The sequence below is a fragment of the Podarcis bocagei genome (genome assembly GCF_964188305.1).
Source record: "Podarcis bocagei genome assembly, chromosome: 11".
Classification (NCBI taxonomy): Eukaryota; Metazoa; Chordata; class Lepidosauria; order Squamata; family Lacertidae; genus Podarcis; species Podarcis bocagei.
In genome coordinates, this window is record NC_138136.1 from 4,538,881 (window position 1) to 4,554,246 (window position 15,366).

Below are 15,366 nucleotides of genomic sequence, written 5' to 3' on the forward strand. Positions count from 1 at the left end.
CTATAGTTCATTTTCTATTGTATATTTAAAAGATCTTTAAAAAATAGATAAGAGGTTGCACTCATCCAAAACTAGTTGTACTTAAATTCAGTTAAGTCAAATGTGAGACAGGCGCCATCTCTGTTGCCTTTTCAGCAACCACTGAAGACCTTTTAATCAACAAGGCTTTAAAGTAGAATTCTTTCCCAGTAAGCATCTGTATTGCAGTTGTTTAGTTGCTGTGCCTTTTATCTGATCTGTGATCCTTTGCAGTTTTTTCTTCAATCCTCTTTTTATCCTGTAAGAATATGCTGGTGAATATGCTTGAGTATGTTGATGCAGAACCTGTCCTGCAAGGAGTTAAAGATATCTGTCCACTTACAGTAGATGTTACCTTAGCGCTGTTCAATTTGCTAGAAATGTCAGAAGAATCCATGTCTTTATTATGCCAGACTCAGAACCTATGGGCTACTGTAGTCGTAGTTCCATGGCATCCATGTCTGACAGGATCAGCAACATCTAGGATGTGGTCCTAGCTATTCTTCCTCTAAGAACAGTAGGCCTCATGACCTTTACTCAATGGCTTGCTATGATAGCTTTCTGTACGGTCCATCCCATGGACATACACACACACACGACATTTAGGATGGCTTCTCTTCCAGAGCCAGAAGAAGATCAGAGCCAAGCACCACAATCCATTACTCCTCTCTGCCCTCCTGAAACAAACTCTCATCCGGTGGCTGGACACTGATCATCTCACATAGAACATTCCATTAAAAGGGCCTCAGAGAGCAGTAATCACTACTGATACACGGCTTCATGGCTGGAAAGCTCATTATCTGCATCTTACAGCTCAGATACAGTTGAGCCGCTTAGAAAGGGAACACAGCTTAAAACAGCTGGAGCTCAGGGTGGTGCACTTAGCTCTCAGACACTTTAAAAACAGGCTTAAACGGATGCACATCCCGGTCCTAATGGACAGTGTCACCACTAGGGTAGTTCTCATCTGCAGCCGATCAGCAGGGAGGCTAGGAGAATGGAACATTGGTCATTTATTGTAAATAGTTCTTATTTAGCAGCCAAATAAGCCTGTCACACTGCACCCCTACATATGTGCTGCTCAGTCTTCATTCCTCACTTCTCACTGATTGGGCCTTGCCCTTTTCACACAATGGAGGATTCCTATTTCTTTCATTTCTATTTGGGGGTGCCTTGGCTCCTGGTTCAAAAAGTGTTCAAGGGAATTTCCATGAACAGAAACTGTGGACACAGTTGAAATTTGGAAAAATACTAGAATTAATCTACAAGTTTCCTGCCTGGGCTGTTAGGAGATTATGTAACCCACAGTGACTGGCTCACATTATCTGCTAGAGAAGACCCCTTCATTATAAGCAACCAGTGCTCCATTTGCAGTTGTGAAGAATAGCATGTGAGTTTACAAGCAAGTTTACAAGCTGCTGCTGCTCTTGCCTGCAAGTAGATACCCCAATTTATTACTTGATGTGCTAACTGGACAGATCTGCTTGGAAGGGACATAATTGGAGTGTTTAAATAACAACAACAACAACAACAATAATAATTATACCCCGCCCATCTGGCTGGGTTTCCCCAGCCACTCTGGGCGGCTTCCAACAAAATATTTAAATACAATGGTCTGTTAAACATTAAAAGCTTCCCTAAACAGGGAAGAAGACAGCCTTCAGATGTCTTCTAAACGTCTGGTAGCTGTTGTTCTCTTTGACATCTGGTGGGAAGGCGTTCCACAGTGTGGGTGCCACTACCGAGAAGGCCCTCTGCCTGGTTCCCTGCAACTTGGCTTCTCACAGTGAGGGAACTGCCAAAAGGCTCTCAGCCCTGGACCTCATTACTAATTCATAAATTAGTGACTTCAGCAGCAAAATCTGGGAACTGTTATAGTTGAGATACTTTCTGTGATGAGGTCTTGATTGCAACAGCTGTTCCTGGTATGCCAGTGTTTCTCAAACTTCTCCAGCTATTATTGGACTAAAACTCCTATAATCCATGATCACTGGTCCTGCTAGCTAGGGATGATGGGAGTTGTAGTCCAACAACAGCTGGGGATCCAAGTTTATAGTTTATAAAGGCAATTATAGTTATGTAATTATTGGATTATGTTAAATATATTTATGGCTTAAGTGTAAGCATTTCATGATAACCATTTGAACTATTATCGTTATTAGAATCTGAAGAAGAATTTTTTGATGCCCCAAGCAGTCCTATAGAAGACTGGCCATTTTTTGAAGCTTCTTTGGGGTCCTCAAGTAGGCCTGGCAGCTTAAAGAAAAAGGCAGTGAGACGGGAATCATTGAAGAATATGATTGATTTCCAACTAAGATTTGAAATACCTGAGGTAATATACTATTTTACCTTACCTTATGTCTCTTCATGACTGCTGTGTGTTGATCCTTAACTATGTTGCGTTCTTTATCGTTAGCATTTTTGCTTCACTTTTCAACAATAATCTAGCTGTTTCTGGCTTTTTTATTATTAGTTATCTCAGTTATGTGAATGAATAGAATATAGATATTTCAATTAATTTTAACATAGTATTAAAAAACCCCTAGGATTTGAATCCAGAGTGTGTGGAAGAAGAAGCCAATGGTGCAACAGGACTTTCCCCCCTCCTTCTTAACTCTACATTCCCCTGCCCCACACCCCAAAAAGCCTCTCATTAGGAGCAATGACCCTCATAAATGGCTAGAGATGTGTTGCAGGTCACTGGAGTAGGAAAAGGAAATCTGTAGGAAAGGGAAATCAGAGGAAGTTTGCACAAGGAAACACTTAAGGGGAGGCTGTTTGGCAAGTACAGTTAGCTGTATCCTTCAATGTGGGGTTCCGCAGGGCTCGATCCTATCCACCACGTTTAACATCTACATGAAACCGCTGGGTGGGGTTATCCGGAGGTTTGGAGAACGTTGTCAGCAGTATGCTGATGACACTCAGCTCTATTTCTCCTTTACATCTGTAGGTGAGGCTGTGGAAGTGCTTGACCAGTGTCTTGCCTCAGTAATGGACTGGATGAGAGCCAACAAACTGAAGCTCAATCCAGATAAGACTGAGGCACTGTTAGTGGGTGGTTCCCAAGACCAGGTGGGTGGGAGTTCGCCTGCTCTTCACTTCCTCTGAAGGAGCAAATTTGTAGCTTGGGGGTATTTCTGGATACTTTGCTGTCACTCAAGACTTAGGGGACCTCAGTGGCCCGGAGTGCCTTCCATTAGCTTTGGCTGGTAACCCAGCTATGCCCCTATCTGGACAGGGGTAGCCTAACTACTGTTGTCTATGCTTTGGTAACCTCAAGGTTAGATTACTGCAGTATGTTATACATAGGGCTGCCTCTGAAGACAGTTCGGAAACTTGAGCTGGTGCCGAATTCAGTGGCCAGGTTGCTCACGGTTGCAAGACGCTTTGAGCATATTACACCCATCCTGGTCCGACTGCACTGGCTACCAATTAGTTACTGGGCCCAATTCAAAGTGCTGGTTTTGACCTATAAAGCCTTAAATGGCTCAGAAGTGCAATACCTCAAGGACCACCTTGTTCCATATGAGCCTACCTGCACCCTGAGATCAACTTCTGAGGCCCTTCTTTGGGTGCCTCCTTCATGAGAGGCCCAGAGGGTGGCAACATGAGAACAGGTCATTTCTGCTGTGGCTCCCCATCTGTGGAATGCTCTTCCAAGGAAGGTTTGCCTGGCGCCTTCATTATACACCTTTAGATGCCAGGAAAAATGGTTCCTTTTTAACTAGGCCTTTGGTTGATCTGATTTACATCCTATTCCCTTTTAAAATGTGTTGTAGGGGGTTATTGGGTTGTTGTTTTTATTTTGATTATGTACTTTGTGGTTTAATATTCTGATTTTATCCTGTGAACCACCCTGAGACCTGTGGGTATTGGGTGGGATATAAATTCAATTAACAACAACAACTGATAGCATTTTAAATGCTGGTAACTAATTCTTCTGTCTATGTATAGCTAAAAACCTCTCACCTTAACTGGATTATCAGTATGTATATGGGGTAGAATCCAGCCAAGTCATTGCTTCTGCATAAAGATTAGCACCTGTGCACCCCCTAAATCTGCTCTGGGAGTTCCCCAACCCTCTGGAGCAGATTTGGGGGTGCTGTTGGATATTTGTGGGGGAAGGAGGGGAGATGTTTTGTTGTATAAATCCTTATGCTGGTGGAATGAGTTAGTTGGATACCACCCATTTCTTCTTCAATATTGGTAGTGTTACAATAATAGATATCTTCATAAAACTTTTCCCCTAAGTAGTTGGAAATGTACATTACCCATAACAGTTACTGATAATAAATCCTATCTTATTATTGCAGTCATCTATCTACCTATCTACTTTGGAGTTCTCTTGACCGGACATGTAGAGGATTGCATTGTTTTGTAGTAATTGCCTGTAAATTTAAATTTGGTTCATAAAATATGAACATTGAAGAAATAAATACATTTGGGGCAGGGCCCTTCATGACCAAATAGCATGCACTGGCACTGAGAATGGAAAAAAAAAACCAACAGCTTTTTTTCTTTATATTTCTCACTGGATGCAATTGACAACTTTTAATGGAATAATGGAATAAAATATGCCTAGGATGATGTTCCAAATCAGTTTTGTAGGAATGTGTAAACCAAGGAGGATTCTTGAAACTGTCTTCTACACCATATTCTAAAAAGCTTTTAAAGCTCTGCTTACGTTTCCTCTCTTTATAAGCAGCTGCCCACCCCCAGGATGTCTGTTGGTTTGGTTGACAGCCCCATATTTTGTTTATACATAGGTGTTCCTTCAAGTGTCTCGTTTTACTGAAGGTATTGAAAAGCCAATTCTTCGTTTGGAGATTTATAGTTTAGGCACTGAGCTTAAGCTAAGAACATATGATATGGCAGCCACTGCTTTTCTTAAAGAGATTTGCTTAATGTGTCCAGAATACATGGGTAAGTATTTACCTCTGTGTTAAAATAATTATTAATTATTTGTGGTTGCTATTTAGGTTTCTGCTGGAAAGAGTTGTTGGGAAAATCAGTGTAAGGCATAGGAGGATTGGCAGACAACTCACAGCAAAGGCTTGCTCTTGAATATAGTCCTTCTTATCATTAGTTTATTTCTATGCCAGTTTTCCATAGTAAAGCACACTGGCGCAGCTCACACCAGTGCCAGAAAAAAATGTGTAAGTTTCTGTTGTGAGCAGAATAGCATAGACAGCACCTGGTTCAGAACCACCTCTAGACTGTGCACCTGTCCTTTCAGGAAAAGTATTATTCCATTCAGAGTCAGATCTAGACTTTGATTTTGATTGGCAGCTTTCCAAGCCACATTACTTCTGTCATATGCAAATTGAGGCTTAGCTTGAGCCTCATTCATTCCAGTATCTCCTTCCCTCAGTGTCTGTTCAGGGTTTTGACTGTCTCCCTGGAATTACTAGGTGGTGGAAAAGAGAGATAGAGCTGTGCTATCATCTGCATATTGATAACTCTTCAAGCCCAACCTCCTGATGAGTTATTTCGGTGCTCAAGGGATGGAATAGAGCTACAGTGGTACCCGTTCCGGATGTCTGTTCCAAAACCAAAGCATTCCAAAATCAAAGCACGCTTTCCCATAGAAAGTATTGCAAAATGGATTAATCTGTTCCAGACTTTTAAAAACAACCCCTAAAACATAAATTCAACATGAATTTTACTATCTAACGAGACCATTTATCCATAAAATGAAAGCAATAAACCAGGCATGTCCAACTTCAAATAGGCTGCAATCTACCAAGTATCAAATACTGGCAGTGATCTACCCATTGTCATTGGAGGGATGAGGAGCACGCGCAGGGTGTGTGTGTATGGAAGGAGGTGGATAAATGGACACGGGAGGTGGGAGTTTAAGTGGCGGGAAGGAAAGGGAGGCAAAAGTTATCTCTCCCCTCTAAAGCAGCTCGCTCCCCCTCCAATCCAGCCCTTTCTTTCTCCCCCCCCCCAAGCAGTCCCCCCCCCAGCCAGCCCTTTCCCTCCCCCCCAAGCAGCTCTCTTCCCCGCAAGCCAGCCTTTCTGGATCCCTCCCCCCCAGCACCCCTTTTTTTAGTTTAGCTTCTGAAACTAATTATATAAATGATCTTACAATCTAATGATGATTAAATCATATATTGAGATCCTGTTCTGTCACTATTTATTGATCTGGCAACATAACTTTGAAAATACAATAAGTAACTCCAGTGAGTATGTCATTTTGGCTATACTGTTCTTTGTTTTTTTAGATGATAAAAATAAGCCAGTTTACCTCATTTCAACACTGGATAATTTAATTGATGATCTTCTAGCCATTGAATATGTAAAGGTAAGAGTGCTGAAGGGAAGATACAAATTTTTTCTTCACCATAATACTGATGTGTTTTAAATACTATTTAAATTGACAAATAATCTTAATTATCTAAAAACCTAGAGACCTGATCCTGTTTGCTGTTTTAGCAAATGAACATTAGTTTAGGCACTCCATCTCATAAAGGATGCTGTAGAGTGGAAAATGTACAAAAAAGGACAGCTTTGGGGGGGGATGACTCTGGGGAGGATACCATTGATGTGTATATACTTTCTTCTCTCCATTTACACTAGAACTCGAGGTCATTTAGTGAAATGTATTTATTTAAATTATTTTCATCCCACTCTTCAGCAAAGCGGGGTGGGGAGGCTTCCAGATACCAGTAATAAGACAGGACAGACAGAAGAGAGTATCATTTCACCTAAGACATTAATTTATGCATAATTATGTCACAAGATGTGGTGATGACCACAGTTCTAGATAGATTTAAAGTGAGATTAAGTAAATTTATGAAGAATGGCTAAATGGAGCTTCCATGTTCATTAGCCATGTGCCTCTGGAAGGCAAATGACAAAGGGTGCCATTTTTCTTGCCTTTCGTTTTTGCTGTGGACTTCCCAGTGGCCATGGTTGAAGACAGAATGCTGGATTAGATGGGCCCTTGATCAAGTCTAGCAGAACACTATTTAAGTTAAAATAAAAAAATTTCTTCCAGTAGCACCTTAAAGACCAACTAAGTTAGTTCTTGGTATGAGCTTTCGTGTGTATGCACACTTCTTCAGATACACTGAAACAGAAGTTGCCAGATCCTTCTATATAGTGAGAAGGTGGGGAGGGGTATTACTCAGAAGGGTGGTGGGAATGGGAGATTGGCAGATAGCTGAGATGAGCCTGTTGACGACTCTTAACGACTGTAATAGGTCTTACAGGAAAAGGCAAGGGGTGAGAAGGTGAGAAATGGCTTAGTCATGTATAATGAGATAAGAATCCAATGTCTTTGTTCAGACCAGGTCTCTCCATGGTTTTAAGTTTGGTAATGAGTTGCAATTCAGCAGCTTCTCTTTCCAGTCTATTTCTGAAATTCCTTTGTAGTAAAACAGCTACTTTGAGATCTTGTATAGGATGTCCTGGGAGATTGAAGTGTTCTCCTACTGGTTTTTCTGTTTTGTGATTCTTGATGTCAGATTTATGTCCGTTTATTCTTTGGCGTAAGGTTTGGCCTGTTTGTCCAATATAGAGAGCTGAAGGACACTGTTGGCATTTAAGTTAGGATGTTAGTATCAGAACAAATACTGAGGAGTGGATATAACAGCATTATCTATATTTCTGGATAGATCTGGGTTGTATGGTATATAGTGTTTTCTCATTTTAACTGTCTTTATTTACCTTCTGAGAACAGGCAGATATTAATTGCCCAGATCTGAAAACTACTTATAAGAATGTGGTACAGCTCATAAAGGTAATAATGATGGCTTATTTTTATAATTTTTGCTATGTCCAGGAAAGTGCATTCAAAACATATTCTTACTAAGATTACTTTGTTGTTAGGTTACTTTTTCTTCTGTAGATATCCATTTACACACAGAAGCACTTATGAGTACCATGAATTTCCTAAATAATCTTCTTCCGAAACAAGAGACAAGTACAGTAGAGATCGTCCAGGAAAAAGAAGAAAAGAAGGAAGTTCTTAAGAAACTTAGTAAGGTCTTTTAGTCTCAAACTCTTGTATTGCTAACTTTCTTCCAGCCTCATTTCACATCCTAGGCTTTTAAAAAGTGCATGCAGGAAAGTGTTTCAGGCTGGATGTCAGCAAATGAAAATTGTGGGTCATGTTCATTTGCCCAAACCCTAATCCAGTGTTTCCCAACCTTTTTTGGGCAAAGGCACACTTGTTTCATGAAAAAAATCTCGAGGCACACCACCATTACAGCCCCGTGACGTCAGCGCGCAGCGTCACGCCAGGAGGGACATGAATTGCTAGCAAATTACATAATCACCTCCTTGAGGGCTGGCTCATCTTCTCCGAAGGCAGAACCCCATTAATTAACAGCACAGACTCACACCATAGCCAAGACGAGGGGGGAAAACCTTAGTCATGCACAGTCATGCACATGTGGGGGCTAAATGAGGACGAAGACCGGGCAGAGAGCAGGGTTCAAATCACCCCACCTGGCCAGGACAATCCCTGGGTGCTCCCTGACCCACCTCGCAGGGCTGTTGTTGCGAGGATAACACGGGGAGAACCACGCGCGCCCCCGGGAGCTCCTTGGAGGAGAAAGCGGGCGATGAATGCAATGCACGAAATATATGAGAGGCGACCAGGTTTTGCAGGTGAGGGGCCCCCGCCAGCCTCCGCTTCCAACACCCGGCGCAACGACGCCGAAGTTTCCCCCCGGGCTCGGCTCGGGGAGCAGCACTGCTCCCCCCCGGCTCCCCTTCGCCCTCCCGGCTCTCTCTGCTACCCACTGGGGACCCCCCTCACCTGCCAAGTCCGGAGCGCCGGTGGAAGTTGCATGCATGCATGCAGGGCGCCGCGTTGCCATTGTATTGCACTGCACTCCATGCAACGCCTGCACGCCTGCATTGCCTTGCACGCCCGCCAAGGGGTCTCCCCGCGGTCCGATGCGTCCCCTCCGGCGCGGATGCAGCATTGCAAAAATAAAAAACCCCCGACGCAGCCCTACCTGGGGGGCAGCCTCCGCCGCCGCCGCTCCACCTCCGCGGGGATCCCCGGGCTCCATCCTGCCGCCCGATCTCCGCGGGGGCGCAGGCAGGCTGCGCGGGGTCTGCGCGGAAGAGCCCCTGCCCGCCTGGCCGCCGCCGCTGCGCTCATTCCATGGCCGGGAGAAGAGCGCTTCAAACAAAACGCCCGGCCCGCCAGGCCACGCTGGGAAACGTAGTTCGCGCACCCCGTGCGGGTGCGGAGCACAAGGGTGAGGGGACTACGGATCCCGGCAGCCCCCGCGCCGGGGACGGAGGGGGAGAGGCCGGGTGCAGGGATGGAGGGACGGGTGGGCGAGCGAGTGAGTGAGTGGCAGCCGCCAAGCCTTGGCCGAGAGCCAGGAAGGGCCTCCCCGGAGGAGGAGGAGGAGGAGGGAGGCGCAGAGCGGGAGGGAGGGAGGGAACCCCAGGGGTCATCTAGTGACGGCGCCCCAATCGAAAATTTGACTTTAAAAAAAAAAATCGAATTTTTTAATTTTTCCCGCGGCACACCAGGCAACATCTCGCGGCACACTAGTGTGCCACGGAACAGTGGTTGGGAAACACTGCCCTAATCTAGAAAATAATTCTCGAGTTTCTGTATAGAGTTGGGGTGGAAGAGGAATGTGCTTTAAACATGGTATTTCAGAATCAATAAAGTGCACATGGCAATCAGTAAAGTGCACATCAGTTACTCTGATAGTGTAAGCATTACTGAAGTGTATTGCCTACACCTCAGGAGAACTTTGTTCCTTCTTATTTCCATGTGTTATTTGAAGGAAGTTTAGTTTGAAGAAATCTCTCATGTACAGATAGAAAGTTGCATGTTTCCAAATCTACAGTCCTTAACTAAAACAGTTGGATGGCACCTCGTACGCCTCCTTCTGGCAGCTCTGGCAGCTAAGCTTGTGACAAGCGTATTGCTCTGCTTTCCTTTGTATCACGTCAGCAAAGCTGAGGGGGGTTGGTCGTCATCTGGGCAGCTCAGGACCTCCAGACACCCTGCCCAGGCTTGCACCTCAGAGAGGTCATTTTGGTGCTGCTAACACAGTGGTTTGACTTCACCCCTGGAGGCACACTCCATTGTCTCTCAAGACAGATGGATGCCAACAGCACTGTCTTACTCAGCTTAGTATGTACTGAGGATTAGAGATAAGCTATGAAGTGACAGCCTGTTCTCTGCTTATGTAGCCTTGCCTGTGTCAAGTCATGCCCCGAGGAAGGAGGCATAAAGACATTATTTCTTGGTAATATTTAGTCATTTCTGTTAACTTGAAAGATACTGCTTTAACTCTAATGGCATGTTGCACGAAAAAAATAAAATAAACCAATCTGTAGAGCTACTACTTTCATAGTTTGCATTCCTCTCTGTATTTGTGCACTCTGTGTTTTTGTACAACTGTGATCCTCGTTGGAATTCAGATCTCTTAATTCCAAATATAACATTTTTTGCTTTTAACTTTCCCATAGCTTCAAAAAAGTCAAAGTATGAAGATGTTTGTGATCTCCATGTTTGTGCAGACATGTCCTGTTTACGCATTTTTATAAGAGAACAAAAAAGCTGGATATCTGAAATCCGCATTGAAGGTAAGACTAAAATGCCAATTGCAATATTTAAAGGTTACTAGAACCCAGAGGAAGTATCTTGAAGATTGTGCCATATTAGATTTGTTAATTAATACTGTTAAATTTAGGTCTTGATAGTGAGGTGAAGATGAAGAAAGAAACAACTGAAGTATCAGCAAACTTAAAGAATATCGTTATTTTGGATTGTGATGCGGCAGCACTGCATAAAAAGGTATGTGTGTTCATTTAAAGGGCATGCCAGGCTGTGTACAGAAAGCAGTGTACTTGCAATATAAATATTAGGCTTTAGCCTGGTTTAATTGATAATGACTTTAGTCATCTCTTGCTTATCCTCATGCTTGGTGTGGTTTCTGGGTATATGTTTTATACCAAAGAGTAGGGACAAAAAAGTCTGTTAACTTAAACTGAAGCCCTTCAGCGAAGGACTTACTTTGTGACTGCCACACATATATTGTATTGAATAGTGTGCTGTAGAGAAAAGACATAGGTTGGATTATGTAATGGACACACATCATTCTTGCCAACCTTTTCCGCTATGCTCCCCAAATATCTGCTCCTGGAGGGTTGGTGAGAGGTGTCATAGGTGGCTGCAGGGAAAGGGAACTGGCAGATGTTGTCTCTTCCACCAACACTTCCAATGAAGGACACCTGTGCTTTATCCAAGCCCCTTGTGTGAACAGAAAGACTCCTTCCATTAATGTAAGAACACCTTTGGATGCAGCCCATTACCTTTATTTTGCGCACACCTTGTAAATATTATACTCTTAACATTGAACACTTTTTTCTGTTCCAAGGCTCTGTATATTACAGGCAAAGAGGTCTTCAGTTTCAAAATGGTGACGTACATGTATGCTACAAATGACATTTCGTATACTGATATGGAAGCTGTTGACAGCCAGGTTTACTTAACTGTTGGATGCATTCAGATTGTTTTTGTCAACAAATTTGTCTCTGCTATTTTGGTAAGCTTCCTTTTTGTTTTAGAAAATACAATAAGGTGAAGAGATTGTTTTACTTAACTTATAGTGGGAGCAATGGTGTAGTGGAAGAGTAGTGCACCCCTGGGACTTATTTTCGAAGTAGGTGCGATGATGCCATTAGTTGGAGAGACTGACTCTCTAGAAACTTTTGTTTCTAGATTATTGGTATAAAGAAGTGAGGGAATGGGTCCAGTTTCCTAATCTATGACTGTCAGCTGATCCTTATAAATTGGGTATTAATCTATGTATGGCTGCTAATTGGTGTACACAAGTTTGTATAAATACGTGCATTTTTGTTCTGTCATTGGGGTGGTGTGGCTATGCAGAGAACATGGCTGTGTGACTGTCACGATGAGCTGTACCTTAAAAATTACCACTACACCACTGATTGGGAGATCCATTTCTGTTTCTCCTAGCCCATTTAATTGAAATTGAATATGAAACCGCAGGATCCAGGTGCTCTTGGAAATCTAAAAAAGATTTTCTAGATCCATTTCATTTGGGGTTTAGGCTTGGTTTTGGCACAGAAACTGCTTTGGTAGCCCTGTATGATGACCTTTGTCAGGAGAGAGAGACAGGTGAAATATGTCCCTGTTAATTCTCCTCGACCTCTCACTGGCTTTCAATATCCTCAACCATGGTACCCTTCTGGAGGATCTGTCCGACTTAGGGGTGGTTGGCACCACTTTGCGGTGGTTCCAATCCTACTTGGCCCTTGTTGTTTCCAGAGCATGATGCTTGGGAAGTGCTCTTCAACTCCATGGAATCTTCAGTGTTGAATTCCTCAGGGTTTGATTTTAACCCCTTTGCTGTTTAACATTTACATGAAACCACTGACTGGGGTTATATGGAGTTTCAGAGTACGCTGATGGCACACAGTTCTGCTTCTTTACATTTACAGATGTGGCATTGGATGTGCTGGACCATTGTCTTGCCTCAGTTATGGCCTGGATGAGAGCCTACAAAATGAAGCTTAATCCAAATAAGACTGAGGCGCTGCTAGGGGGTGGTTCTGTTTGCCAGATGCATAGGAGGTTGCCTGCTCTAGAAGGGGTTACACTCCCTCTGAAGGAGCAGGTACATAGCTTGGGGGTATTTCTAGATCCTTTGCTACTGCTTGAGGCTCAGTTGGCCTCAGTAGTGTGGAGTGCCTTCCATCAGCTTTGCTGGTGACCCAGCTGTGCCCCTATCTGGATAGGGATAGTCTAACTTCTGTCATGTATGTTCTGGTAAACTCTAGGTTAGATTAGTCCATGGGTAGGCAAACTAAGGCCCGGGGGCCGGATCCGGCCCAATCGCCTTCCAAATCCGGCTTGCGGATGGTCCAGGAATCAGTGTGTTTTTACATGAGTAGAATGTGCCCTTTAATTTAAAATGCATCTCTGGGTTATTTGTGGGGCATAGGAATTTATTCTCTCCCCACTTCAAAATATAGTCTGGCCCCCCACAAGGTCTGAGGGGCAGTGGACTGGCCCCCTGCTGAAAAAGTTTGCTGACCCCTGTTAGTCCAACACATTATATGTAGGACTGCCTTTGAAGACAGTTCAGAAACTGGTGCAGAATTTGACTGCCAGGTTGCTCAGCAGGCCAAGATGGTTTGAGAATATTACACTGATCCTGGTCTGATTGCACTGGCTGCCAAAAAAAAAGATCCACACTCAATTCAAAGTGCTGGTTTTGACCTATAAAATGTTTTGGCTTGGCACCTAAAGATATGTAATGAAGGCACCAGGCAAAAGCATTTCTCTATAACTAGGCCTTTAGCCTTTTAAATGTGTTTGTTGGAGGGGCGTTATTGGTCTATTTTTGTTTCTGTTTTATTCTGTATTATGTGTTTTCATTTTGTTTTTGTTGTGAGCTACCTTATGATCTTTGGATGAAGAGCACTATACAAAGTTAATAAATAATAATAAAATAAATAATATTCAGTAACTTATACAGTGGTGCCCCGCAAGACGAATGCCTCGCAAGACGGAAAACTCGCTAGACGAAAGAGTTTTCCGTTTTGGAGGTGCTTTGCAAAACGAATTTCCTATGGGCTTGCTTCGCAAGACGACAATGTCTTGCGAGTTCCTGCTGGTTTTTTCCCCTCCCCCCTTTTTCTAAGCCGCTTATCAGCTGATCCGATTAGCGCTAAAAGCCGCTAATAGCGCTAATCCGCTAATCCATCAATGGGCTTGCTTCGCAAGACGAAAAAACCGCTAGACGAAGAGAATCACAGAACGGATTCTTTTCGTCTTGCGAGGCACCACTGTATTATGTTGTATCCCAGCACTAGATAATGAATTATTCAAACTAGAGTTGGGTTTTCAAATTTATGCTTGATGTTTATATTCATTTGAGCCACATTGATGTCTAGCAAAACCTTGGGGATTAAAATTAAGTATGTCAATATCAGTGAAAGTATGCTTTCCTAGTTGTTGTGCAATGCTTAGACAATTCTTTGTTTAAAAAGAGGTATACTTTTGTTATAACTTAAACCAAATGGGTCTATGGTGATAGAAAACTAAAATTGAAGTCAGCCTCTGAGACAAACATGATATTTCAATACCTTGTATAATGTTGCCACATGGTTATACCTTTTTTCCTTTTTATGTTTTGTTAATTTGTCTATGTAACAAGGAACTATATAATGCTTTTTATTTTTTCTCTTCTACTCTAAACATGTTTATTGCTCAACTGTGTGGAAGAGGGAAAGACAGACATAGAGAACAACACAGATAATTTGTAATGCATAGTGAGCAAACTGATTCAAAAATGATGTATTTTTGTGACTGTTATCCTCATCTGTTGCTGATTTCCTGTCCCTTTTCTAGGCTTTTGTAAACAATTTTCAGACAGCAAAGGAAGCAATTACTGAAGCCACTGTTCAAGCTGCTGAGAAAGCAGCTACTGGTGTAAAGGAATTGGCTCAACAAAGTTCCAGAATGGCACTGGACATTAATATTAAAGCACCCGTTGTCATAATCCCACAGTCTGCAATATCTACTGATGTTATAGTTGCTGATTTTGGGTTGATCACCATAAAGAATGAATTCCTTCTCATTAAAACGTCACTACGATATAGTGTCCCACCTATTCTTGATTGTATACATGTGAAACTGAGTGACCTAAAGTTGTACAGGTAATATATAAAGATGATTTTGTAATGATTTCTTCTAAATTAAGTTGTCAAATGTAACAAAACTGAAGAAAATGTACTAAGTAAACACTATGTTCTACTTACAAACCAAAGTTTTAATTTTGCTAACTAATGTTCTTAAAGAAAGAAGATTCTTCCATTAGATGGGGCAACTGAGGTCATCTGGAGGTTTAGGATGAGGTGTCATCAATGTGCAGTGACACTGAACTCTTTTCCTTTTTATCTAATTTATATGAGGCAGCAGTATTAATTAGTGCTTGGATGTGGTATGAAGGTACTGTTAGTAGTGAAAGTAAACCAAAGTGCACTACCAAGTGTGTAAGTTGCATTACTGAGGAAAGTGTGAAACCTTTGTTTCCTTCATACAATGAAAAGAGAAGCACCAGAGTTCTAGATTTAATCCACAGTGATGTGTGTGGTCCACTCCAGTGACATATTGTGAGGGATGAGGCTGGGGGGCTGTGGCCCCAGGCACATTTTTTTGAGGAGGTGTAGTGAAGCACCCCCACAACAGCCTCCCTCATCAAGGCAGGAGCTGCAGGGAGGGAAGCTGCACCCTGGCCTTTGGGATCCAGCTTCCTGGCATGGTGGCCCCGTGCTGCCAGATGGCTGCAGCTCCACTCCCAAGTCAGGCCTAACCCAGGGGTGGAA

The 15,366-nt window shown here is 42.9% G+C and overlaps 1 protein-coding gene across 3 annotated transcripts in view; it reads left to right on the forward strand.

Moving 5' to 3' along the window:
* VPS13A (vacuolar protein sorting 13 homolog A) overlaps nucleotides 1-15,366 on the forward strand; it is a 152,910-nt gene that overhangs the window by 70,807 nt on the left and 66,737 nt on the right. For all 3 annotated transcript variants that reach the window (XM_081213486.1, XM_081213487.1, XM_081213488.1), the window contains exons 25-33: nucleotides 2,181-2,350; nucleotides 4,785-4,941; nucleotides 6,246-6,325; nucleotides 7,706-7,765; nucleotides 7,855-8,005; nucleotides 10,477-10,593; nucleotides 10,701-10,804; nucleotides 11,388-11,555; nucleotides 14,390-14,697. In XM_081213486.1, coding sequence (XP_081069612.1) covers nucleotides 2,181-2,350; nucleotides 4,785-4,941; nucleotides 6,246-6,325; nucleotides 7,706-7,765; nucleotides 7,855-8,005; nucleotides 10,477-10,593; nucleotides 10,701-10,804; nucleotides 11,388-11,555; nucleotides 14,390-14,697 — 1,315 coding nt within the window. The remainder of the gene's footprint in view (nucleotides 1-2,180; nucleotides 2,351-4,784; nucleotides 4,942-6,245; nucleotides 6,326-7,705; nucleotides 7,766-7,854; nucleotides 8,006-10,476; nucleotides 10,594-10,700; nucleotides 10,805-11,387; nucleotides 11,556-14,389; nucleotides 14,698-15,366) is intronic.